The sequence below is a fragment of the Diadema antillarum genome, unplaced genomic scaffold (assembly GCF_040938485.1).
Source record: "Diadema antillarum isolate AM-2024a unplaced genomic scaffold, OU_Dant_1.0 scf00000036, whole genome shotgun sequence".
NCBI lineage: Eukaryota > Metazoa > Echinodermata > Echinoidea > Diadematoida > Diadematidae > Diadema > Diadema antillarum.
In genome coordinates this window covers 2,531,414-2,555,960 of record NW_027270925.1, presented here as the reverse complement: position 1 = coordinate 2,555,960, position 24,547 = coordinate 2,531,414, and the positions used below count along the sequence as shown (strand labels likewise).

At 40.0% G+C, this 24,547-nt stretch overlaps 1 protein-coding gene across 1 annotated transcript in view; it reads left to right on the top strand.

The window, feature by feature from the left end:
- The window catches only part of LOC139708240 (E3 ubiquitin-protein ligase UBR2-like), a gene marked incomplete at its 5' end in the record, with an annotated part of 50,123 nt that overhangs the window by 15,480 nt on the left and 10,096 nt on the right, over nt 1-24,547 (top strand). The window contains 28 exons of the mRNA XM_071620213.1: nt 33-117; nt 411-497; nt 1,214-1,275; nt 2,002-2,112; nt 2,665-2,730; nt 3,738-3,845; nt 4,983-5,046; nt 5,982-6,106; nt 6,586-6,638; nt 7,397-7,502; nt 8,148-8,196; nt 8,960-9,114; nt 9,585-9,675; nt 10,195-10,283; nt 11,945-12,219; nt 12,592-12,747; nt 13,396-13,442; nt 14,866-14,959; nt 15,670-15,852; nt 16,281-16,747; nt 17,693-17,789; nt 18,844-18,904; nt 19,229-19,316; nt 19,916-19,971; nt 20,964-21,060; nt 22,021-22,094; nt 22,995-23,151; nt 24,294-24,417. Coding sequence (XP_071476314.1) covers nt 33-117; nt 411-497; nt 1,214-1,275; nt 2,002-2,112; nt 2,665-2,730; nt 3,738-3,845; nt 4,983-5,046; nt 5,982-6,106; nt 6,586-6,638; nt 7,397-7,502; nt 8,148-8,196; nt 8,960-9,114; nt 9,585-9,675; nt 10,195-10,283; nt 11,945-12,219; nt 12,592-12,747; nt 13,396-13,442; nt 14,866-14,959; nt 15,670-15,852; nt 16,281-16,747; nt 17,693-17,789; nt 18,844-18,904; nt 19,229-19,316; nt 19,916-19,971; nt 20,964-21,060; nt 22,021-22,094; nt 22,995-23,151; nt 24,294-24,417 — 3,227 coding nt within the window. The remainder of the gene's footprint in view (nt 1-32; nt 118-410; nt 498-1,213; nt 1,276-2,001; nt 2,113-2,664; nt 2,731-3,737; nt 3,846-4,982; nt 5,047-5,981; nt 6,107-6,585; nt 6,639-7,396; nt 7,503-8,147; nt 8,197-8,959; nt 9,115-9,584; nt 9,676-10,194; nt 10,284-11,944; nt 12,220-12,591; nt 12,748-13,395; nt 13,443-14,865; nt 14,960-15,669; nt 15,853-16,280; nt 16,748-17,692; nt 17,790-18,843; nt 18,905-19,228; nt 19,317-19,915; nt 19,972-20,963; nt 21,061-22,020; nt 22,095-22,994; nt 23,152-24,293; nt 24,418-24,547) is intronic.

The window sequence follows — 24,547 nt, the reverse complement described above, 5'->3', positions numbered from 1 at the left end:
TCACCTCAAACCATTTTTTTCTACTCTTTCAGAGGTCTTTGCTGATCAAGGCCTACAGGGCCACGATGGCCGCTCTCAGAAAACTCCCGAGAGAAATGGAAAGAGAGAATGTTCAAGGTAAACCACTGCCAAATCCCTGCTTGGCCTATCCTGAGCAGTAATATCAAGTTGCAGTTTCATTTTGTAAATAGTGTATTTTTAGAGTGTATCTTTTTGCCATTGAATTGTGCCTCTCTGGGATTTTTTTTTACTCACTTTCTGAGAATATTTTTAGACAAGTACCATTGAGATAAAAGTGTTACAGATATAATGTGTATCGTCGAAGCATACTTATTTTTGCTTGTCATTTGTCATGTACCATTTTCTTGTTGTATTCTTTATTTGTCTTGATCTGTTATTCAATTTTGCAGTCAACAATAAAGTGAGCAGCTGTATCAAATATTCTGTGAGCGAAATGACGGTCAGTGTTCATTATTCTTTGGTCAGATTCTTGGCAGGTAAGTAATTGTGCTGGAGATGCATTTTAATTTTCTAATCTTTTGTACATGGATCGTTATCTTGTTTTTAGAAAGGAATTCACCCCAAATATATATGTTGATTCAGTAAATGTAGCAATGTTAATAGAACACATTAGTGAAGTTCGAGGAGAATCAGACAGTCCCTTCAGAAGATCTCAATTTTGGAAGTTTTAATGCTGTCACCACTGGATAAGGGGAATACAACAGTTTTATGCGTATCCGGGCAATTACCCCCAGAGGGCAATTACCCCCCGGCCAAATACTGGTTAGTGGTAAGGTTAGAGTAAAGATTAGGGTTAGGGTGAGGTTTAGGGTTAGGAGTTTGGGTTAGGGTTAGGGTTAGGTTCAGGATTAGGATTAGGATTAGGGCCAGGGGAAGGGTGCGGGGTAATTGCCCAGGGGGTAATTGCCCTAGACCCGTTTTATGATGTTTTAAAAGTTGAGTGATATTAGAAAAAATATAAAGTGAACTCTACTACCTATCATTTTTCTAGCTTAATGAAAGAGCTCTTGACTTGCCTCCCTCAGAAGGCGGGGGAATGATATCAACCTCTACATTTGTCAGTGATAGGTCAAAGTTATGTGTACTTTTCATTGAAAAACAAACAAACATAATTTTGAGTAAACTATCCAGGATTTTGAGCTATTTGTTTCGTTAACTGTGAACTTACTTTGAGTGAAATCTTGTTCCCCAGGGTTGCATCTCCACCTTGGCCACTATGGACTCAATTTCTACACGGAGGGTTTGATGAATGGAGTAAGTGTTATCAAACTTGGGGAAATGCTTTGATGTTTTCCTACAATGGGGACTATTAAGAATAGGTAGCTGACTCAGTGTGTCATAGCATACTTGTCAAAACGAAAAGATTGGTCATTTACACGTACTGCTGCTGTGCAAGAGCCAGTGATAGTTTTCATTTCATTCGACCAATAACCTTATGTGTGCGCTATGTGCAGATTGGCACAGAAAACCCCACATTGTACACACTCTCCAAAGTCCCTGGCACTGAATATGATGAAAGAATCCTCCTTTCTTCTTCTTCTTCTTTTTTTTTTTAATACAGCATACTCATTAGTGAGGGAAGATTTAAGGTGAATGCTACCCTTTGAAGGTAGCGTACATCGAAAGTGGAACCCTTTTAACTCTTTTTGGCCTACTAATCCTCTGGTATTGACATTGAGGGAAAAGTGATTTGCCAATAACAGAGTTAGAGCAGAAGTTATTTAGTGTTACATTCTGTAATGTCTTAAAAGTTGACTAATTCACATCATCGTTTTCAGGAATTTTCTCAACAGAAGCAAGAGCAAGACAAAAGAAAAAAAGAGAGAAAGAACTTAAAGTGTCACATATGTTTGATGTACGTGACATTTGATGCAAGTCAATTGACAGAAAGTTTGTTGAGATGCTCTTTCACTCTCACCTCCCTGTGCACAAAGCCATTGATACACATCTCACTCTTTTATGTGACCTTTGACCCCACAGCCGACCCTCCTCCCGGAAGAGCTGATAGAAGATCCCCTTCGGACCCAGGTCCTCATTGCACAGGTGCATGCTGGGATGTGGCGGAGAAACGGCTTCTCGCTTCTAAACCAGGTTACCCAGCATGTTTATTATAATAATAGTAATTATATATTGGTCTTCATTATCCAGGGTAGCCTCTTCAGTGTTGCCTCTGCTGTACCAGAGGGCCCTGCCATTATTATTATCCTAGTGTTGCCAGGTCACCATTTATAAACCTGGGTTGAGAGGGACATGGTTGGTAAAAAAAAACTCGTGTAAGGATTTATGCACTTGACTGGATTCGAATAGGGGACCTCCAATTGAAAGTCAGGAGTCCTATCCACTATGCTGCAGTGCCTCACCATCAGCCAGCATGTTTACACTGCAAAAGACTTTTGTTTTTTGATTGGTGGCATTAGGATTGGTGATTTTTGGCACAGGTTGAAATATGTGAAGGTACTATAGTGAGCATTGCTGGGTTTATTTCTGTTTCTTTTTTACTGAGATATGAATGAAACACTCGGCAAATGAAAGATCTTCTTGTGAGTGGTGATGTTGATAGAATCTGCATTTTTACAAGTGGCACATTGTTCCAAATATATTTCATGTGTATTTTGATCAACATTTGTTAATTTCTCTCACCAGATCTACTACTACCAGAATGTGAAGTGCCAGACGGAGATGTATGACAAAGACATCCTCATGTTACAGGTAATGATTAAGGCTCTCACTGCCTTTAACCCGCTCCATCCCTCTGCTCTGCATATGATCAGTTTAGAACCTGAAGGGTGTTTTTAGAAACAAGGTGCAGATTCTTGATTTAAGAACCTTCTGCATCTTAAATGACTAACTCATGCATTGTCGGTTGAGAGAGTAAAAAGTCCAATGAGGTAAGATGCGCAACAAGTACAAAAAGCTAAACCTTCACAAGGCACCATTGGCTGTGTGTCAGTGATGAATTTTTTGTAGATATGCTGCCAAATTACGCATTGGTATGAACAGGATTTTAATGCAGTGCCTCAATGAAATGAGCAGTAAAATCACATGTTTGGCACATTCCTCTAAATTGAATTACTTGTATGCACATATTCACACCTACACAGAAAAGAGTAACTTGCTTCTGTCTGTAGGTAAAACAAATGGGGAGTTTTATGCAAGTGAAATTACAATCTCACAATGGCTATTTTGACATTTTTATGGAACCACAACAAATTACGTACTGGCATTTGAATTCTTTTGAATATTGGATATTAAATTGATTTGTTTAATATGACCGCTAAGGAAACAGTGAATGCTTGTAAGCACGCAACTACAAGATTGCAGGCTTTAAGTCCCCTACGAAAGGACAAGGCAATGAGGATAAAGTGCCTTGTCTGGGGGCACACCCACAGCAGCCAGGGGACTTGAACCAGGGACCTTGTGATTCATAGTCTGTTACCTTAACCACTGAACCACAACAGCTCCTCCATTTTGAATTGCACCACCCCATTGATGAACAGTAAAGAACTTGAGGTGTGAGTTTTCTTCAATTTGTCTCCCTGTACAAATGAAATTTGTGAGATCGGAAGTACTGAACTACAATGATTTATTTTCACTAAGAAAAACTCACACCTCAACCTTCACCCCTCGGCTTAATAATCTCTTGCGTTCAGTAAAGAACTTGTCGGTGTTTTCTTATGGCATTGGTTGATGGCGCCCTCCCTTCTTTGCCTCCCCAGATTGGAGGGAGTCTGATGGATCCCAACGACTTTGTCATCTCTCTGGTCAGCCGATTTGACCTCGTCCGCTGCTGGACAAGGGAGTTTGAGGAGAGCAAGGCACCTGAGGTAATGAGACTGGCTGCTCTCAGAATAAGCTTGAATGGATCAGGTGGCCAGTCATCCCTAGATCCTACAGGTCGTGAATTTATACAATCCTAAAATGCATATGGGTTGCCTTTCACTAACCAACAAACTTTGTTAGCTGTGTATTTCTGCATTTCCTAAGTCAGTGAATAAAGTTGTCAGATTACATGACATGGTGCGACACAATTCAACAAAGAAAGAATGAAAGTACAATTGAAAATATTAGTATCCTCTGAAAGATACGCGTTTGTGATGGCATTATGAGTTTATCTATGACAGTGCTCCTACAGGTAGAGAGTAATAACAATGTGTGTGAATGGGTTCGAGCTTTGGTTAGGGTAATCATTTACTATTTGGCACAATAAATGTCTGGTTATGTGTACACTCTCAATCTGTCATTTTAATGAGAATGAGCTTCATCATTTTTTATTGAATGGGTAGCGAGAATCCTGCGATGTCATTGGTCGAGAGCTATGTGTTTATTTATACTGGCTGCATGCTGAGTCACAGTGGTAAACGTGTTATCGCGCACTTGTAACAAAGGTTCGCGCATTAAGCAAGCGTTTGCGCACTCAGTACGAGACGCCCATTGGCTAAAACAACCATGCATCAGTGCATGGTTCTGAGGAGAAACCATTCGTCCAGTAAAAACTGATGCATGGTTTTTGGGCTCTCGTCTATGGCAAGCCAAAAGGAAATGCATCCAGTAAATTTGTCATTGTGTAACACGATAGAAAAATGGGTTTTTGGCAAGAAAATTACCCATTCTATAAAGCAGATGACGCACATGTCTTTTCGTGCGTAAGTCAGAATATAGTGTGCATGCGGTAACTATGGAATTTGGCCTAAACCCACTAGGCTTCGCCTCGTGGGTTAAGCATTCCATAGTTACCTTATGCACACAATTCCGACTGATGCACTCAGACCTGTGCGTCATTTGTATATTAACAATCAGATTGATCACTGATTGCTAGTGACTGAAAGGACTTTCCCGATGTAGCTCCTTTTCATCCACAATCCACTAGATTATAATAGTCATAATCCACATTATCCATGTCAAGATGTTAATGGCAATGTTTTTTGTAATTGTTGTTTCTTACCTTTTTTTTGTTTGTTCAGGATTGCAATGCTCATCTGCCAGTCATCACTGAGGAATTCCTGGGTCTTCTCATCACAATTCTCTGTGAGTGCTCCTCAGTATTTCTCTCATTAGAGGGATGATATAGTTTTGGTTGGGATGGGGATTCAGGTTTGAAATTTTTGCAAGATAATTAGGAACCACTTATATGAAATATCAAAGAGCATACAGTTCTAAAAAGGAAATCAAAGTGTATTTGATGAAAATTGGTTTTGAAATGGCTGAGATATCCAGAAACAAAGAGATTTTAGTAAAAGGTGGGACCCACCTTTTATTAGGACCACTTTGTTTTGCTTTGTTTTGTGTAGAGGATAGGCTCACTCTCCCCCGAAACTACGCTTATCTACAAGTTCCTATCAACAAGTTCTGTCCACAGGATGCCTAACTACGAGTGGGGACCCCCGCGGCTGGTTGATAGAGTTCTAACCCTGAGATATCACGTGGATAGCTATCTTTGAGTCAACTTCAACGTAGCTATCAATGAGTGTGTCTACACAGTGTGCAACTACAAGCTTATTCTCAAAGATAGCTATCATTGAGATTAAGGGTCTGAACGTAACTATTATGTGTTGCCCAACCTACATGATCTACGGAGAGAAAGAATGGAAGAGCACTGACTGGTAAACATGACATGCCTTCATAGGCAAGCTGAGTTCGCCAAATCATGTCAAGAATGTGTTGCTCTGTGCTAAGATGCATGTATTCCAGCGGTAATGCTCATTGTCAAGCTGCTCCTGCTGTCAAATGGCCGACTGTATTCAGACCGGCAACTTTACTGCCAGGCATCTCCTGCCTGTTGATTTCAGAAGTGATCAAATATCTAGTGGAATCAGTGTCAATTTCAGATACACTGGTTTTGTGTGATGATTGAAATATGTGTCAATTACTGCATAAAGAAACAATGTACATGACATTGGAATTAAGGCCGAGTGCTTACGTTTCATATGTCCCCCAAACCCCACTTTATTTTTGCATTGCAGGTGAGAGGTACGTGCGAGGGGTGGGTGAAGTGTCGGACGAGGCTCGCGTGCGACGAGAGGTCCTCCACCAGCTGTGTATCAACCCCATGGCTCACAGCGAGCTCACCAAAGCCCTGCCAGAGGATGTAAGTCACATACACTTTATATGACCTCTCACCTTTCAACCCTAACCCCAAGCTATGTATATCTTTGCTCTTTTGTTGCAGTTGGCAGAAATTTGAGAGGATAGATGGGGAAACTCTCTGTTCTTGTAATAGGTAATATTCACTAAGGTATCTGCATATGCACTCGAGTATGAAAATGATTTTGATATGTTGATTATCAAATGAAAGAAAGATATTATTCAGAGGGGTGAAGGTTCAGGTGTGAGTTTCTTCAATTTGTCTCCCTCTAAATTTGTCTCCTTCTAGCAGTAGATGACCGGTTCGAGTGCCACTGGTTCCTTTTTTCTGGCATGATTGTTAATTTACAGATCAGCAGTTGCACTCTTAACAAATTTAATTTGTAGAGGGAGACATATTGAAGAAACTCACATCTGAAGGTTGATTATTATTCATTAATCAATATCATAATTAATATGATTTTTGAATTGTTTCATTTCCAGCACTGCCATGAGACTGGGATGGAAGCAGTGATCAACCACGTTGCAGACTTCAAGTAAGTATCAAGCTTAGATGGTTGGGGTGTGTGTGTTTTTTCCCTTCTGTATCTTTTATAACCAAAATCATCATGAAATTGTCGATAATGATTGAGTAATAACTTTTTGCAACCAGTCAGCTAGTGCCTAGTTCATAGGTGTTGAAAATTACAGCCACTGCTTTTTACAAGCGAGGCTCTGTGGATAAAGAGAGTGTAAGAAGTAGTAAGTAGGCAGATCTCCAGTGTAATGGCTGGTATGTTTAACACTCTCCTTGCACAAACTGATAACCATTATATGTTGAATGTTATACTTCAGTGGATTCTACTTTGATTTCATGCTTCAAATTATTAACCGAGTGACTGAGGCATCATGATCAATCAGTGATGATGATGAAACAACATTTATATAGCGCCAATTATCTGTGAAACATTCAAAGGCACCTAGCTCCCACAATGTGTCACACATCATTCACAAAGTTGCTGGAAAATGTAGGTCTTCAGTTCAGATTTGAAGGTATTGCGGTTGTTGCAATTCCAAAGCAGGACTTGTAGAGAGTTTCACAGACGTGGTGCAACAGAAGAGAAGGCTCTATCCCCGGACATACTGACTATTATCAGTATACCTGTTCACTAGTATGCATTGAATATATATGCACATATACTGTGCATTGAAAAGTAGATGGGTTAAGAACAGCATAGATTGGATAATTCTACATACCAGGTGGTAATCGTCAGTTCGAGATATCAACTTGTTGCATGCTACGCTGTCGTTTCAGGAAGCCGACGGGTGGCGTAGGAAAAGGAATGTACGAGCTGAAGACAGACTGCCTAGATGAGTACAGCCCTTATTTCTACCACTATGGCAAGGTGGATCAAACCAAGGTATGTGTCCCTAGTCATGTTGGGTAGGCGTATGTGGCTGTATAGATAAAAGATAGGTTTATTTGAATCATCATTCTTGTGACAGAGTCTATGTGTGCTGCTATTATGATGACTTTGAATAAAGATTGTTAGATACAAATGATTTGAAGCAACAAATGGAAACATTGACTGCAAAATTCTAAAATATGTAAGCCCATTGCAACAAAATTGTACAATATCGGTTGTAGTAAGACAAACCAAGCACAAACCAAGCAAAGACTTGCTCTTGTGCTTACAAACATATGATCACGGGGAGGCAGATGCAGAAACTGTTTTGACAATATTTACTCGTATACAAAGATACGGCATTCCTTCTTAGGGCCTATGCTTGGGTGGCATAGCCATTAGCATTTTTCAAAAGCTGCCAGGAAAATGCATTGCATCTATCCCAAGAAGAGAAAGTTGACATTAATGCTCATACATTTAATTACTTCAAGTAGCATAGGAAGACTGAAGGTGACGTAGAGTCATAACGTCATATATCACAACAGGGATGACAGAAGTTGCATAGTGTTGGGATACTTTCATTATGAAGGATGTGTTGTGTTATTACCTTCGTGGAAATAATGTTTGGTTTACATCTATATATTTCCCATCTCATTACAGTCTGAGGAGCAAATCAGGCAGAGAAGAAAGCTGGAAGGGAAACCTCAATGTGAGTAAACAATAAATGACAGTGTGCACTGATAAGTGATGCTAAGTTTAAATGCTTTGATTGAGGGCCATCTAATACATGAGCAGAGCAGAGGTGATGTGATATATGAAGTTTGTGTTAAAAAAAATATTGTAGTGTAGCATTTGATGCAAGGGCATGGCAGTGATTGGGTGTGGTTGAGTGCTCTCCTAAAGTGTACCATACTGTACAGTACCCATGCCAGAGGAGCGCTCGAACCCTCCCGAAATGTAACGTACCATACCATGCTAAAAGTGGACCACTCATATGATGTGCTCCAAAAGCATAATGTACCATCCTGTGCCACAGAGCGCTCGAATGCAAAGTGGTCCATAAGCTTACCGTACCAAAAATTGACACGAGAAGGATACATGTAACATGTGCTACGTCGTAATACAAAGTTGTTTCTCTGTATTACGGACACCTGTATGTTGCATAAACGTGTTACAGGCACCTGTATGTTGCATAAGTGTGCCAGATGCATGATCCTGTTTCTACAAAACATATCACCCCTCTGACGCGAGTCCAAACACAACTCCTGAAGGTGCGCTATCTCCACAGGTACTCCAATGCTCACAATCTGGCATAATACAGTATGGTTCGGTTTGCTTTGCTTTTTAGCGCTTGAACATGGCCATTCATTCAGTCAGTCAGTCAACATGTCCTTTGTTGCTCAGAAGACTTGAGTTATGGCAGTGGATGCTGAACACTTTATTTTTTGCTCTCTCATCGTTGTCACCACCAGTGATTGTGCCACACAAGCAGCCAGGGCTGACGGCCAGCTTCAAGCCACTCCTACGCATCCTCCACTGCGACACCTTCATGTTCATCATACGCACACTGCTGCTGAGGGTTCGCAAGCCGAAGGGAATCCACCTCACTGACAACATTATGCACAGAGTGAGTCGGGGTGTGGGAAGGGAGGGGAGGGGGAGGGGGAGGGGAGGGGAGGAGGAGAGGAGGAGGAGGGGGTAGCAATGGTATATGAGGGTGTGGTAACAGAAAACTGTTTGGTTCTACTGAATGCATTGTGTTGTCTCAGTAAACTGGATGGACAGTTTTTGTTTGGAAGTCTTTGTTTGAAAGTAAATATACCCTGAGATTTGTAACGCATAGCAGGAAAAACGTCCTTCATATCCTTAACCTGTGACACCCAAGTTGACATAGCACCTTGCTTCAAGCTATATAATTGAAACAAGGAGGATGAAATAGGCTTTAAATGTACATACAGGATCAAGGAGACTCTGTGTTAGTTATCATTGGATCAGTGTAAGCAAGATGGATGCAGTCTGTGTGTTTATTATTGCCTTTTGTACTCGCTTTTACTGTTCACTTATCCAATTTGCTTGTGTCCCTCCATCTCTTCAAAGGTGCTCTACCTGGTGGGCGTGGCAATCTTAGAATCAGAGGCCAGTCACAAGGAGGGCAAACCAATGACATTCATGATCAAGGCAGCACACGGTAAGTCACAAGCAGATTTCCTCGTCCTGACAACCCATTCAGATAGTTGCACTAGAAGAAATTTGTAGAGGGAGACAAATTGAAGAAACTCACAATCCTCACAAGCTGTAGAAATTCTTTGTAAACTTTTCCCCGAAGGTTTCCTTGCCTTGTCTTCCTTTTTTTTTTTTTTTTTTTTTTTTTTGGGGGGGGGGGGATATCGATGGCGTTGATAGTTGTAATGGATTGAAGTTTGCAATAGTAGAAGGGGAAATGACAGAAGTCCTGTTTCATAGTTGAAGAATTTTTGAATGAAGCAACATGAGGCAGCTACGAAATGTGAATTTTTTATTTTGAGGCGGGACTAGTCCATTGACACTCAGAATATGCATCATTTTTGTCACAAATCTGGATTTTCAGAAATAATCTTGCATCTGTATTTGATGCTTGAAAAAAGGATCTATCCAGCCATTTCTTGCATTTTTAAAAATATCAGTGTTAACTTGTCTTGTTTTGTTTCTCCTGCATCTTGTCATGCAGGGTCCCCCAGTCTCTTGGAGGCCCTTCAGGGTCTGGTGGGTTATGCCCGTTTTGAGGCTCACAGTGAGTTCCTTCAGTGGGTGCTAGAGGTGAGTTCAACTTTAATACTCTCACTATTCCATTCACTACCCCCTTTGCCTACCCACCCTTATCCTCCCTCCTCCCACCTCATTGAAATAATTGCAGTTGCTTTGGCAGCAGGTAGGAAACAACCAATCAGCTGTTACATTAGTAAATGTTGCCATGGTAATGGCCATCTTTGCAACTTAAAAACTCACAGATATTTCTGTGACACAGGGCTGAGATGTAAGTTGTTGCAGTGTTCAACTAGTAACTGTTTATTCAGTGACATCATTGTGATACAAAGGACACCACGAAACTTGTGAATTACCAGTCTGTGTAGGGCCATTGCATTCATCTGTTGCTACAAAAGTATACGTTTTGAATATCATTTATATCATTAAAAAACAAAATGTCATGGTATCATGACAGTTATTGTCCCCGCCGAACGAGTTTGAGCAGGGGACTATGAAACGGGCTCCGTACGTGTGTGTGTCCGTGTGTCCGTCCGTCCGTCTGTAGCGTGCTAACGGACGTCCGTCCGTCCGTGTGTCCGTCCGTCCGTCTGTGCGTCCGTGTGTGATCAAAATGTTCAATTTGCTACTTCTCTGTCATTTATGAGCCAATTTTGATTCTGTTTGCTTTATATGATAGCACTACATGGGAGCTTTGAAACTTCTACACAGAATTTCAGTTGTGACCTTTGACCTTGACCTTTGACCTATATTGTACATTTTGCTTCAAAATGTTACTCCTTCGCCATTTCTAACCCGATTTCGATTCCGTTTGCTTTATGTGATGGCACTAGGTGAGGGCTTCAAAACTTGTACACAGAATTTTGACCTTTGACTTCTTTGACCTTTGACCTTGATTTTTTACCTTTATTGTACATTTTGCTACAAAATGCTACTCCTTCGCCATTTCTTACCCGATTTCGATTCCGTTTGCTTTATGTGATGGCACTAGGTGAGGGCTTCAAAACTTCTACACAGAATTTTGACCTTTGACTTCTTTGATCTTTGACCTTGATTTTTTACCTATATTGTACATTTTGCTTCAAAATGCTACTCCTTCGCCATTTCTTACCCGATTTCGATTCCGTTTGCTTTATGTGATGGCACTAGGTGAGGGCTTCAAAACTTCTACACAGAATTTTGACCTTTGACTTCTTTGACCTTTGACCTTGATTTTTTACCTATAGTGTACATTTTGCTACAAAATGCTACTCCTTCGCCATTTCTAACCCGATTTTGATTCCGTTTGCTTTATGTGATGGCACTAGGTGAGGGCTTCAAAACTTCTACACAGAATTTTGACCTTTGCCTTCTTTGACCTTTGACCTTGATTTTTGACCTATATTGTACATTGGCTACAAAATGCTACTCCTTCGCCATTTCTAACCCAATTTCGATTCCGTTTGCTTTATGTGATGGCACTAGGTGAGGGCTTCAAAACTTGTACACAGAATTTTGACCTTTGACTTCTTTGACCTTTGACCTTGATTTTTTACCTATATTGTACATTTTGCCACTAAATGCTACTTCCGGCGGGGACGTATGTTACGCACCGCGTAATTTCTACTTTTCCTTGTTTTGATTCAGATATCTTTGCCTCTTTGTTTTTGTGAACGCAAAGTGAAGATGAATTACAATCGATCAATCTCTGTTGTTCCTGTGTTCCGTTTCTGCAGAAATTCGAGCAGGTCCAGAAGCTGACGGGCCACCCAGCTGCCCAAATGAAGCCACCACCTCCTCCAGCCAGTGCCTCAGCCAAGGAGGATGCGGCCAAGGATGCGGAAGAGCGCAAGCGCAAGGCGGCGCTGGCCAAGAAACGCCGCGAGCACCTCATGACGCAGATGTCTGCCATGCAGAAAAACTTTATCCGAAAAAATCCAGAGTTCTTCGATGCCACCAACGAGAGCGTCCCTCGTCACCGAACCTCCTCCACCTGTAGCATGGACACTGGGTAAGAACAAATTTTTAGATATTCAAAGTTTCTTTTTAAATTGTGGTTGTTTTGATACCTCTGCCTATGTGTATATACTTTGCTCAGATATTCTAATAGGCATTTTTTTTACAATTACATAATTCTGAAAAATCTTTATTTCGAAAGGATTCCAATCAGCCCAAGATTTTTCCTACTCCCAGTGTAGAGTTGATTGTATTTTTTGTAGGAATAGTCTACTAAATTTTTTTGCAGTTTGTTTGTGACTTTGTGTGTTTGTTCCAGACTGTTGTACCAGACTTATTCATGTTTGCAGATGCATTTTTCTACAGCAATAATCACTGTTGTTGCCCCCCCCCCCCCCCCCCTTCTCTCTTTCCTCTATCTTCACAGAGAGCCTATTGGCTCTGAGTACCCCTGCTGCCTCGGTCCCCGGCAGAGCCCGGCCATCATGGCCGAGGTGTCCACGGCAACCTGCATCCTGTGTCAAGAGGAGGAAGATATAGCATTTGATAATAAAGCCATGGTGTTAGCTGCATTCATCCAAAGGTACTGTAAAACGAGGAATGTTCTCGTGCATTATAATTTCGCGAATTTTGCGAGAGCCAAGATTCACAAAATTACAATGCATGCAAAAGTTCTTGTCTACACTATATGCATTGAATGCCAGTGGCAATACGTGAAAATTCCATGTCGCGAAAAAGGCCATCGGCTCCAATTCTCAAAATTTTTGTGCCACAAATATATCATGTTTTACAGTACTTTAACCTCTTGACTTTTGCCGTAGGTTCTCAGATGCAGCTGTCAAGTTGAAAAGAAGATGGAATCAGACAACAAAATACCCATTTCTAGAAAATTAATACTAAGAAAAAAGCAAAAATCGTGCAGCTGACCTGCCATTAATGTGTGTCTTCAAATAAAAATGTAGCATCAGTTTGGTACTGGAATATTTTATCCAAAGATGTCAGCCCACAGAGCTGTTGCATACATCAAACTACCTTCTGTGCTCACACACCTTATAGTTATTAGTAACAAGATTATATGAATGATGTTAATGAGATGTATTGATATGTAATATTTTCCCAAATCAAAGAAGAGTGAGAGATAAATAGAATGAAAGATAATTTTAGATAGAAGGCTTCAATACCATTGCACAATCTCTAACACTTCTGACCCATTTCTGTTTCAATCTGACAGGTCAACAGTGCTCTCAAAAGCAAGACATAAAAGAATAGAGAACCCTGGTAAGTAAAGCCACCCACCAATTGTGGCTTGTACTTTATACAAATAATGAATGTTTATATGGACAGAATATGTCATAAGGTGAAAGATGAAATGATCCATTCAACTCTGCTGCGCCTCGTTGAAAGGACCAAAGATTTAATCTTTCACCGAATGAAATATAATGTCCATTGCAGAAATGAAATAGCGTTTATCATTTGAATTATATAACACCTAAAAATAAATCCTTGTCATGTGATGTTTTATGAATTCAGAAACAAGAGAGAATTTCGAGATCTGAGATCGAGAGAGTGCTCGGTGCTATACGCTAGCGCGCTGTCCGTCATTATGCGTGATCGCATGCACACTGCAAATGCAATCATTTTACGTACGTAGTGTGCCAGGATTTCGGCATGTGTGCGAATGGAGCAAATGGCACGGATCCAAGATTGCACGGTAAATGGAGCCACAATGGCACAAATTATGATGTAATAGTAAAATGGGACAAATGATCAATATCAAACAACTAATCAATTGACAAGGATCTATTTCGGTGTTATATAATTACCTATATATTACATGGTAGAGGAGGGGAAATTGTAGATGTGTAATGCACCTGTGCTGTAATGATAAATATCATGCTGACACCATTAATGTAATGAAACATGTAGGATATTTCAAAATAGTGGAGTACGATTCTGACTCACAGCTGGAGAATGTGTAGAACAGGACTGTAATGTTTTGTGTCAGAGGAATCGGAAATGTTTTTACTTCATGTGCATTTTCATGCCTAAAAAAAAGAAGACTGACTGAATCAATATATAGAAACTACAATGTATTAACAAAAAGCGTCTCCGAATCAACCCTTGCACCCATACAAAAAAATATCTCTTTTCCTTTGTTCACATTTTTTTCTTTCTTCAACATTGTGTAGGATGATCAATTGTTGTGAACATGATCAGGCAGTCAGAAAGCAATAATTCATTGCAAGTTTATGTGTGATATTCATCCATGGAGAATGTGATGATTTGTATTGACCATGTCAATTTGTTCAGACACCTAGTAGATGCTGTTTTTGTTTGTTTTTTGTTATAATTTTTATTTTTGTAGTACTGATGAGGGAAAAAAAAAGGATATTGCTGTAAATCCTTGAGAACATATGCCATATTTTACAGAAAGTGCTGTGAGAGTATATACGAGATAGATTTATTGACATGATGTGATGTTGTGGAACGACCTTCCAGGGACAATTTTGAATTGTGCAAAACATGTAAGTGATGCAACACTCCCATCAAAGAATCAGAGACATTCAGAAATATCCAGAAATATCGTACAAATCTGTATTTCAATTAGAAGAGCAATGTTGTTATGTGAGAACAGTTCAAGGGGAAGAGAGACTCGGGGTCATGTAATCTATTTTGCCGATTTATGTTTCTTGCTCTGCAGAGAAATTTGATCCACTTTTTGCTAGCGCCAATCTCTACTGGGGAACGAATGTCAACTCTTGCGGCCACATCATGCATGCCACCTGCTGGCAGGGGTAAGATGTCGCAAAACTGATCTGCAGATGCCATTGCTCTTAACCTTTTTCGTGCCTGTGCACTGAAGTTTGAACTTGACAATCTATTCACTTAGCGTTAGGTCGATCACCAAAATTTGGATTTGAAATCAAAGTTGGACAATCCACTTTGGTGTAAAGATATCACATCTTGTGAGTACTGTGGTGATCTAATGTGGACTATGGGGGAGGGGGGGGGGGGGGGTGACATCATCTTTTACCTATTGACAGTCAGTTTCAGTATGTGAATGCTGATTGGTATGAACAGCATCAGTTAATATGCCAGTTGGTGAATAATGTGCAATTAATATTACTACCCACTAAATGCAAATGGCAGGTTCTACAGAATTTCTGGCTTCTGCAGCATTGTAAATGTGTGCTGAAGGAGCATAGTGTACTTAGAAAATCGTGTCTTGGTTTTGCATGCTTGAGATAGAATTAAATGGAGGACAACATTCTGAATTTTTGCCAAACCATTTTTTGTTGTTGAGGAAAATGAATGTATGTGTCCACCAAATTTAATAACAATGTTTTTGAATGTACATGTAGTTTATCAATATAGTGATGAAAATATCTCATGTATAACTGAAGAGAATATCAATGTACAAAGTAATTTCAGAGTACACCTGTAGGAATTTATGTTTCTGTAAAGTAATTGCATGTTTGGGGGCATAATTTTGTTTATACAACAGGTTTTTTGAGTCTCTAATGGCCAAGGAGCAGCGACGGAATCTGCGTGGAGCGCTGAACTATGACATCAGCCAGCACCAGTTCCTGTGTCCCCTGTGTGAGACGCTCAGCAACACCGTCATCCCACTCCTCCCATCAGTCCACAGCCTGCAGAATGCGGCGCAGGAGGGCGCTGTCGCAGAAAGGTACTCATGTTACTCGGTTGTGATAGTCGGGTGTCCTGATATTCTTTCATGATAAGACATTTAGAGAGTTTTTCCTCGTTTTTTTTTTTTGTTTGTTTGTTTTTTTTTTTGTAGATATATAGTTTGTGGTGGAGGTTGACACCAGAATGAGATTGTGATTTGTTGTTGAAGCAATGTGATGTTAAAGATTCTGTTAAATCTATTGCTATAAGTTGGTTTTTGATAGGAAAACAAAAATATGGATGATTCTTATGATGTCTCTTGTTGACTTTTTGTACCTTTGATACAATCCAGTGTTTGAAAGTAGGAATGTGTGACAGTAGGAATATTTCATTACATTATTCCTTAAACGATCAAAAGTGACTGTGATATAGGTTCAAACTAGGCTATTTTCATCCATGGATTTTTTGTCCTGATGGTTGCTGCAGGAAATCTCCCGAGACCCCAATCAGCCTGCAGGAGTGGCTGGAGGGCATCCAGAAGACCTTACAAGCCTCCGCCCAGCAGCAGGAGTTTGAGACGGCTGCCACGGCAACGGGGAAGAACCAGGAGTCCGACGTGGTCCCGATGGAGTCGGGAGAAGGTGCACCGAGTGACGGTGCCGCAGCGGCTGGGGATGACGAGGCAGCCGATGAGGGCGAAGAGGAGGAAGAGGAGGACGAGGATGAGGATGAGGCAGAAGACGATGTGCTCGGCCATGGTAACGCAGGGGCCCACATGGAGGGAGAGGCCGCTGCTGGGGCTGGTGACGAGGACATGGGAGCGGTCGGCGGCGGGGCTGCGGCGGGTGCAGCTTGGGGTGATGATGTTGGGATGGAGTCCAAGGATGATGCCAAAGAGAAAACAGGAGCCGTGCCCGAGAGGACAGGGGCTGAAGGAGAGATTGGTGTGGGAAGTAAGTCTGTTCTCAAGCACTTCTGAGATAAAAAGGAAGTCAAGGGAAGATGAAGTATGAGCAAGGTGTATCGCCTTATTTGTCCTTGGATAAGTTACTCGATCAGGGAGTACCTTAAATGTGGAAATATAGCATGAGCAAAGATGGGATCTTAGACTTGTGTGACAATCTATTTGATTTCATGATACTTAGATTTATTTTTTCAGATGTATAAGCTGAAAAGGAAGTGGGTAATGATTTTCATCTTTTCAAACTCGTTTCTATGTCTTCCACACGTCGAAGGCAGTAAGTTCCCCCGATAACCTGTTATTTTGATTATACAGTCTGCATTTTTGATGCATTTCAAAAGTGGTGACCTATTCTGTCAAGCCTTCTCCTTTTCTGAAAAATATGATACAATTTTGGTCAGAACTAAGAAAGCAGTTAACATCAAAGCTAGCTCAGTACTACCTTCCATGTTTATCCTTATTCATCATTAGTTGCTGATTGAAATAATAATCCTTCTGACACCAGATGTGTGAAGATAGAAATGATACATGCCTGCAAGATTCATGTTTGTTCTCTATCTGTCTTTGTTTCTCTCTATGTCTTTCTGTCCATCTATCTATCCATCCATCTTTATTTTCTGTCTGTCTGTACATCTATTTATCAATCTATTTGTCTATTGATTCTTGGTATATCTTTTTATCTGTCCATCTTCATATCTATCTATCTATCTATCTATCTATCTATCTATCTATCTATCAATCTATCAATTTATCTATCTACCTTACTATCTATCTACCTGTCTATGTATCTATTGATCCGTCTATCTATCTATCTATCTATCTTGCAATTTATCTATCGATCTGTCTATCTACAAAATTGTATCTATCATTCTATCTGTTTGTCTATATTTCTATATGTTATTACCGTGTCTCTCTCTTTGTGTTTCTCCTTGACCAGGATTCATGCCATGCCAGATCCCATCATTGACCAGACTCCTGGCTGAGACAGTCTCCCAGAAGTTCCAGCAGCTCTTTCAGTTCAACCAGGTCTCGTGGTATGAATGACACCTCCTCAACTTTCCGTTTTACTTTGCCCTTCCTTGTCCTCTACAGCTCTCCTATCGTACGTCCTGAATGGTAACATCAAGCAGGGAATAATCTTCCTGGCATCACATGACATGTAATTTGTCTTGATTTATAAGATATATATGTGTGTCATGTTCGTTCCATAAGTTATAATTTACAATGTGTTTACTATGTATTGTGTACTGTGTTTCATCTTACTATCTACTTCATGACTGAATTTCTCCTTTCTAATTTTCTCCGAGACGCTTAGCGCTTAGAAACGTTGTAATAAGTGCTTTATAAATGATATTTATTATTATTATTATAGCAATTTGCTATGCATTTTGGATATGACTGTTACAGAGACTCCAACCCCAAGCACCTTCTGATCTGGAGATTCTCCCGCCCGAAACCCCTAACAAACGGAAGACTCCAAGTTGATGTGTGCGAAGCGCGAAGTTCCTAGGGTTTTAGATGTTCTCTGGTGCTATCTAAGGCTTATTTTTTCAACATACGATAGCAATACGTAAGAAATCCTTTCCACCGGGAGACACAGAGCCAGGGCGGGAGAAATCAAATCTCAAATGGGAGAACGGGAGATTTTGCAAAAATGGGCTTTCGGCGGGAGATCTCCCGTCGAAAACAGGAGGGTTGGAGTCTCTGCTGTTACACAGGATGTCATTTGTGTAGCAATTTCATTACATAGAATTGTATGCCATTTTGTTGAAAATATATGCCTATTGACTAAAAGTGCTATTCAAATTCAAGAAGGGAAATTTTCCCCTGCAACATTTCTGAAGATTTCAAAGGCCCTGGTAGACCTCAGTCCATCTGTTTCCCTATAAATACAACAACAAAACTACCAAGTATCGAGTACACGTAAATCTCTAATGCTGATGCAGGGAAACTTTTCTGCTAATCATTCTGCATTATTTATGGCAGTTTCCATGTTCCTTGACTCGCTAATGCTGTCCTCGCATGATTTGTTTGAAGTTGGAAACTGTTGTTATTACTCACCTACATGTATTTTACTTCCTACTGCAGCTTGCCAATATCTGAGAGTGTGAAGGAGATGATCAGACACTTCACAAGATCAGCGTACACAGTAAGTTGGGATTTCAATGCCAAGTATTGACTGCACATGTATGCTCACACAAACTCACAATAGGTACATTGCACATGCACACACATACACACACCACACATTCTTTGTCATTAGGGCACTAACATTGAAGATTAACAAAAAATTTAACTACACCCAGTGTACTACTGTGCAAGAATCAATTGAATTGGCATTTAAAACTAAACAAAACAAGGGGAAAAGTAAAGTATGGAATAGGACGGAGTATAAATGAATAGAGATCAGGAGTGCATTTGTCGTGGAGCTGTCAAAACATTTTGTCAAAATATTCTGTCCAAACATTCCCAGGTCGGCCTCCATGTGATGCCCAATGACGATGACAGGAGAATGGCGATCCTAGCCTGGAACACGTGTGCCTACTCCATCCAGGCCACAGGTGAGGTGGAATCAAGTTTATGATGTATTGATATGATACTCCCTGTCAGTGGGGAATGTACCAAGCACATGCTACTCTCGGGCAGCACTGTGTGAGTACTTTACTGTAAAAAATTACTTTTGAAAAAGGTAATTTATTGCCCAGTATAGATATATTATGTTGTCCTTCAACCATCTCTTTAAGTCTCCTGTGATTACACACATGGATTGTGCAATACGGTGTTTGATGATGTTAAAGGGAGTTATCCCCAGATAGTAATAAATGCAAGGAGAGCAATTGTTTTCCTCACAACAGAATTATCCGTACCTCTCAGTGATGATGGCGATGCTGTGATAATGATGATGATGATGATGATGATGATGATGATGATGATGATGATGATGATGATGATGATGATGATGATGACATTGATGCTGCCGATAACGATGATGAAGATTACAATAATGACAGTGGCGAATGCTGGTGGTGATGACATTGATGATGTTGATAGCAATGAGGATGATGACGATGATGGTCATGATGACGAGAATGATGATGATAAATTTACTAGTAACACTGACACTGACAAGTATTATTTGTTGTCATATTTTCATCCTCAGAGATTCAACTAAGGAACGAAGGGAAAGCTCTGTTTGGATCACTATCACAGAGACAGGTAAGTTTCCAAATTACAGATTTCATTGCCTCTGAAATCTATTTTTTGTTTCCATAAACATGTGATACAGAAGTATATGTGTGTGTTTCTGTGTGTGTTTGTGTGAGTAGGAAGATAAAACTTGTTGTAAACACACATCCAACCACTGTTCAGGCTATACATCTAGACTTGTACAACATTGATATAATCGTAACTCCTATTTTTTTTTCCAGTATGATAGATGCTTATTGATATATCTTGTATGAAAAATGTTGATAAACTTATGATACAATGTGAATTGTGCAAGCATGCAGTCATGAACAAATTTTTAGTGTTTGTGAACATTTTAGTATGAATGAGCTTGCATCAAGTGTAATGCAAAAGTTGTCTATCATTAATGAATATACTGTATTTAAATGTGTTGCCGCTGTTATGAAACCCAACAATCACTCCTTTTCATGTGAAGTATAATATTAGAATACATAAAAGAAAAAAAAAACATAAGACATCTAACAGCTGGACCAACACTGTGGAATTCACTTCCTCGTGAGCTGAAAGACTCGAGCTCTATAACATCTTTCAGGAGTAATTTAAAATCCTATCTGTTTAGCAGTGCATTTTGAAGACCAGTGTCTTTTGAAGACAGACTTTCATGTCTTTTTTTTCTGCTTCTTCATCCTTCTTCTATTACTGTGATGTACTTGTATTTTCAATCTGTTTGCTTTGATGTACAATTGTAAAGCGCCTTGAGCATTTAATCAAAGTGGAGAACGGCGCTATAGAAATTGTATGTATTATTATTATTATTATTATTAACAGCCTGATTTTTTTTTCTTCCAGTTTGGTTTTTCAGGAAAAATGAATGTGTGAGTTGTATTGCCCATATGACACACAGTTCATGAGGAAACAGTGGTGTGGGTTCAGTGCTTTAGTTTGCATGAAATACACTAGGATCGGTTGAAGGTGATGTGTGTCTCATAGTTGTGTTTTGGCCTTGCATTTGTTCAACCTAGGACGACTGCTTGCGTTGCCTGATCCGCTACGCTGTGGTCAACAGCTGCCTGAGTGACTACGCCCATGTCCAGCAGCACGCCATTAGGCTCCTCTCTGGTGAGTCTGTCCGCAGAGACTGACCTCAGTCTTAGACAAATTAAGATAGGCTGATAAATTATTTTCCTCTAGATATTTTCCTGTCTTGTTTTTATTTTATTTATTTTTTCATGATGCTGCATAAATTTGGCACAAGTTCATTGCTTAACCATCTTTACTTAGCCCCCCCCCCCCCCCCAAAAAAAAAAAAAAAATCTCATGGTACCTTGACTCAAGAAAAGGTTGAAATATTTCTCTAAGGCCTAGTAAAGGTCTATATGAATCACAAGTAGAAAAGATTCGTAAATTTAGGACCATGAGGTTAAAGTTCATGGATTTAGGACAGATTGTGGTCAAATTCTATGGCTGTATAGTGTATGCAGTAATTCAAATGAGCATCTGAGTAAATTCATGAAACCAGGTATGAGGATGTACTGTGACAGGGCAATATTCTCTTTTTGGATCACCAGGAAGGACTTGTGAATTTGACCGGTCTTTGTCTGAAATTTCACGATTACCACAGTTTGTGGTGAGGTTATTTGCGGGTTTAGTGCTTCTGTGTTAGAGGTCAGATGTGAAGATGAGACTCGAAGATTGATAAGAGGAATGATTTCGACGTTTAGTGCCTTTATGCCAGAGCTTAATGGTTGGAATAAAGACAGAGTTGCGATTGATCTTACGCTCAATGTATTGAGCGTAACTCATTGAATCAAGCGTAAGTTCAATATTGACTGTAAGTCCTGTTTCTTAAGACACGCTTGATTTCAAGAAAAATCAAGCGTAACTATCAGTAGATTGAGCATTACTTGTGATCAATCACAAAGTTGTTTTATGAAACACAATTTGTGATTGATTGCAACTTGCAATCTCTATAAAACAGGCCCTTGGAATGATACCACTTTTTTTTTTTTTTTTTTTTTTTTAGGCCTTAACGTCAGCTTATTTGTTTTTGACTCATTCCTTGTTGGTTTTCCTCCACAGCTCTTTATCCTCAGGAAGCTTCTGTGACGTCACCGGAATCATGTATACTGGACATTGATATGTTTACATTACTAGTAAGTGCGTTTATTCTCAAGTTGACTCTATAAGAGCTGTCAGTGATGTGCTGTGGTACCATCATTGCCTGTATATTAATGCACATTCTATCTTCTGATATTGCCTCTTCTCATGTATTTGTCACTGTTAGTCTTTTTTTTGTTGTCACAAACACCTCTTTCCCCTTCTGTACCACATCCCTCATTCGTAGACCTTCAAGGAACAGCAGAGACATTGGAAGAGAAATTGCCTTTGAAATGAAACTGTTGTGCAAATTTTTTTGGAAGAGAGATTGCCTTTGAAATGAAACTGTTGCGCAAATTTTGAAAGAATTATAAAGTCACATGTAAATCAATATCATAATTTGCTTTTGGATGACTTGTATGGAGAGAGCTGGCCAGGAAATGGAAAAAAAAAGGCAAACAAATTTAATTATCCATCCGTTTTGGGATATAATTGTTTGCATTGCTCATCGGACTGAAGTAGGTCTAGTTGTACTTTTGATATATCAACTTGGATTCGAAGTGTGTCTAACAAAAAATCCTTATACTCTTTTCCTTGTCTTTATAACAGTTCTTAACACTAAAGGTTGGTTGTATTAAAATCACTACATGATGATTTTTAGACTAGTAAGTATCAGTAATGTGATTTTTAAGATTTTGTCTTTGGTTTGGTTATCATGTGAAAACCTTGCTTTTATACCTTCCATATGAAGTCTTATACTTACATTCAGGAAAAAAAAAGAGATAGAGGGAGAAAAAAAAAAGATTTTCATACCTTGCTGGCTCAACTGTTATATTAATTTTTTTTTTTAAATGGAGAGAGAAAAGACATTCTGTGAAGTCTTTTGCTTATATTTTGGGGTTAATCTGTCCACCAAACTTTGTTACTTTGATGTGTCTTCTGTGCCTGCCCCACAGGTCAGTGTGTGCATGTCGCTGCCCCGGCTCTACAACAGCAATGAGAGGCTGTCCATGAGTCTGATGGGAGGTCCGGTGAGTGACCACCACCTCCTGAGGGTCGTCTTCACCGCTCATCTCGCCCAGATCCTCCTCACAGCATCAAGGGACATCACATGTGAGTAATGCAGGGTTGGTTGGTTGGTTTCATTTTCTATCTGACAAGATGGCTGGGTAGCCCATATTCAGCTGCACTAGTTGGTCTTCGATGGGGTCTAGTTAGATGTGAGGTAGACCATCTCATGGGGGTATGCACCATGTTCCTTGTGATGAATGAATGAAGCGGGATCTTTTACGTGCATGAGTTGTTACTCTCTCACACACGGGACCTCCATTTTATGTCCTATCCGAGCGACAGGGTATTTTGCCTCTTACCATAAGGGATGATTACACACAACATTGCTCAGCTAGACTTTGGAATCAAACCCCAGTCATTTAGATTGGGGTCTTGGGGGTCACCTGTTTACTCACGTTATACCAGGCCCTTGCCTGAATGGTTGCTTTCAAATAGCATTGAAGCTACTACTCTGGACACTTACCCTGGGCAAATATGATCATATCATAGTCATTATTAGCGTCCTTGGTTTGAGGGTTGTACAGGAATGTATTGGTCTAAACTTTCCAACTCTGCTTTTCTAGGGCATTCCTCACCAGCAGAGCTGTCAACATGTATTTTTGAAATGAAAATTATTATCTTTCATTGTTTAGCCTGCCTGTTTGGCTCAAGTGAGTGATTGCAGCCATTTGTCATCCAGCAGGGAGGCCAAATTTCAAATTTTCTTCTTTTGAAATTACAATGTAAAATTTTTATCAAACTCAACTAATTATCTCTGCCAGGAAGATAGAATAACTATTTGTTCAAATGGGCACCATGACCCCCTTGATGTCCGCTGACTTCATCTTTCAAGTGATAGGTTCTCCCCACAAGCCTGAATTCACGAAGATGGTACAATTGAAACCATGATTTTAACCATGGCTTATGCAAATTTCTTCTGTGTAAATATGATTGACAGATTGCATACGCCAACAGATGTCAGGTAGCAAATGCGCAAGTCAAAAGGTACGCCTATTTCACGCTTATCTTAGACCATGGTCTAAGTTTAAACCACCTTCATGAATTTGGGCCATAGGGTCTCAGATACATGTATCTCCTTTGGATACCTGTAGAGAGAAATGTCACCTCGCAGCCATTCAGGATAATCTCCATTCATTCACTTTCATTTACTCGTGATTTCGCTTTCTTTTGACTCTTCCTCGTAGATGATTTGGAGATGAATTCTCTGTCGGGTGATGAGTCGATGGAGGAGGATGGTAGCAATGTGGACCACAGCAGGGAGGGTCACCATCTGGTCCGAGTCTGCGAGATGCTGCTAGAACTAGCTGGGTAAGAACCACAGAGGGGCATCCAGCATGGCTTTCAGTCATATTCCGTTACTCACACCAAACCTCAGTGCTTAGTGTTGTGATGAGATCTACAAGATATCTTGATTTTTGCATTTAAAAAGTAGTTTTCC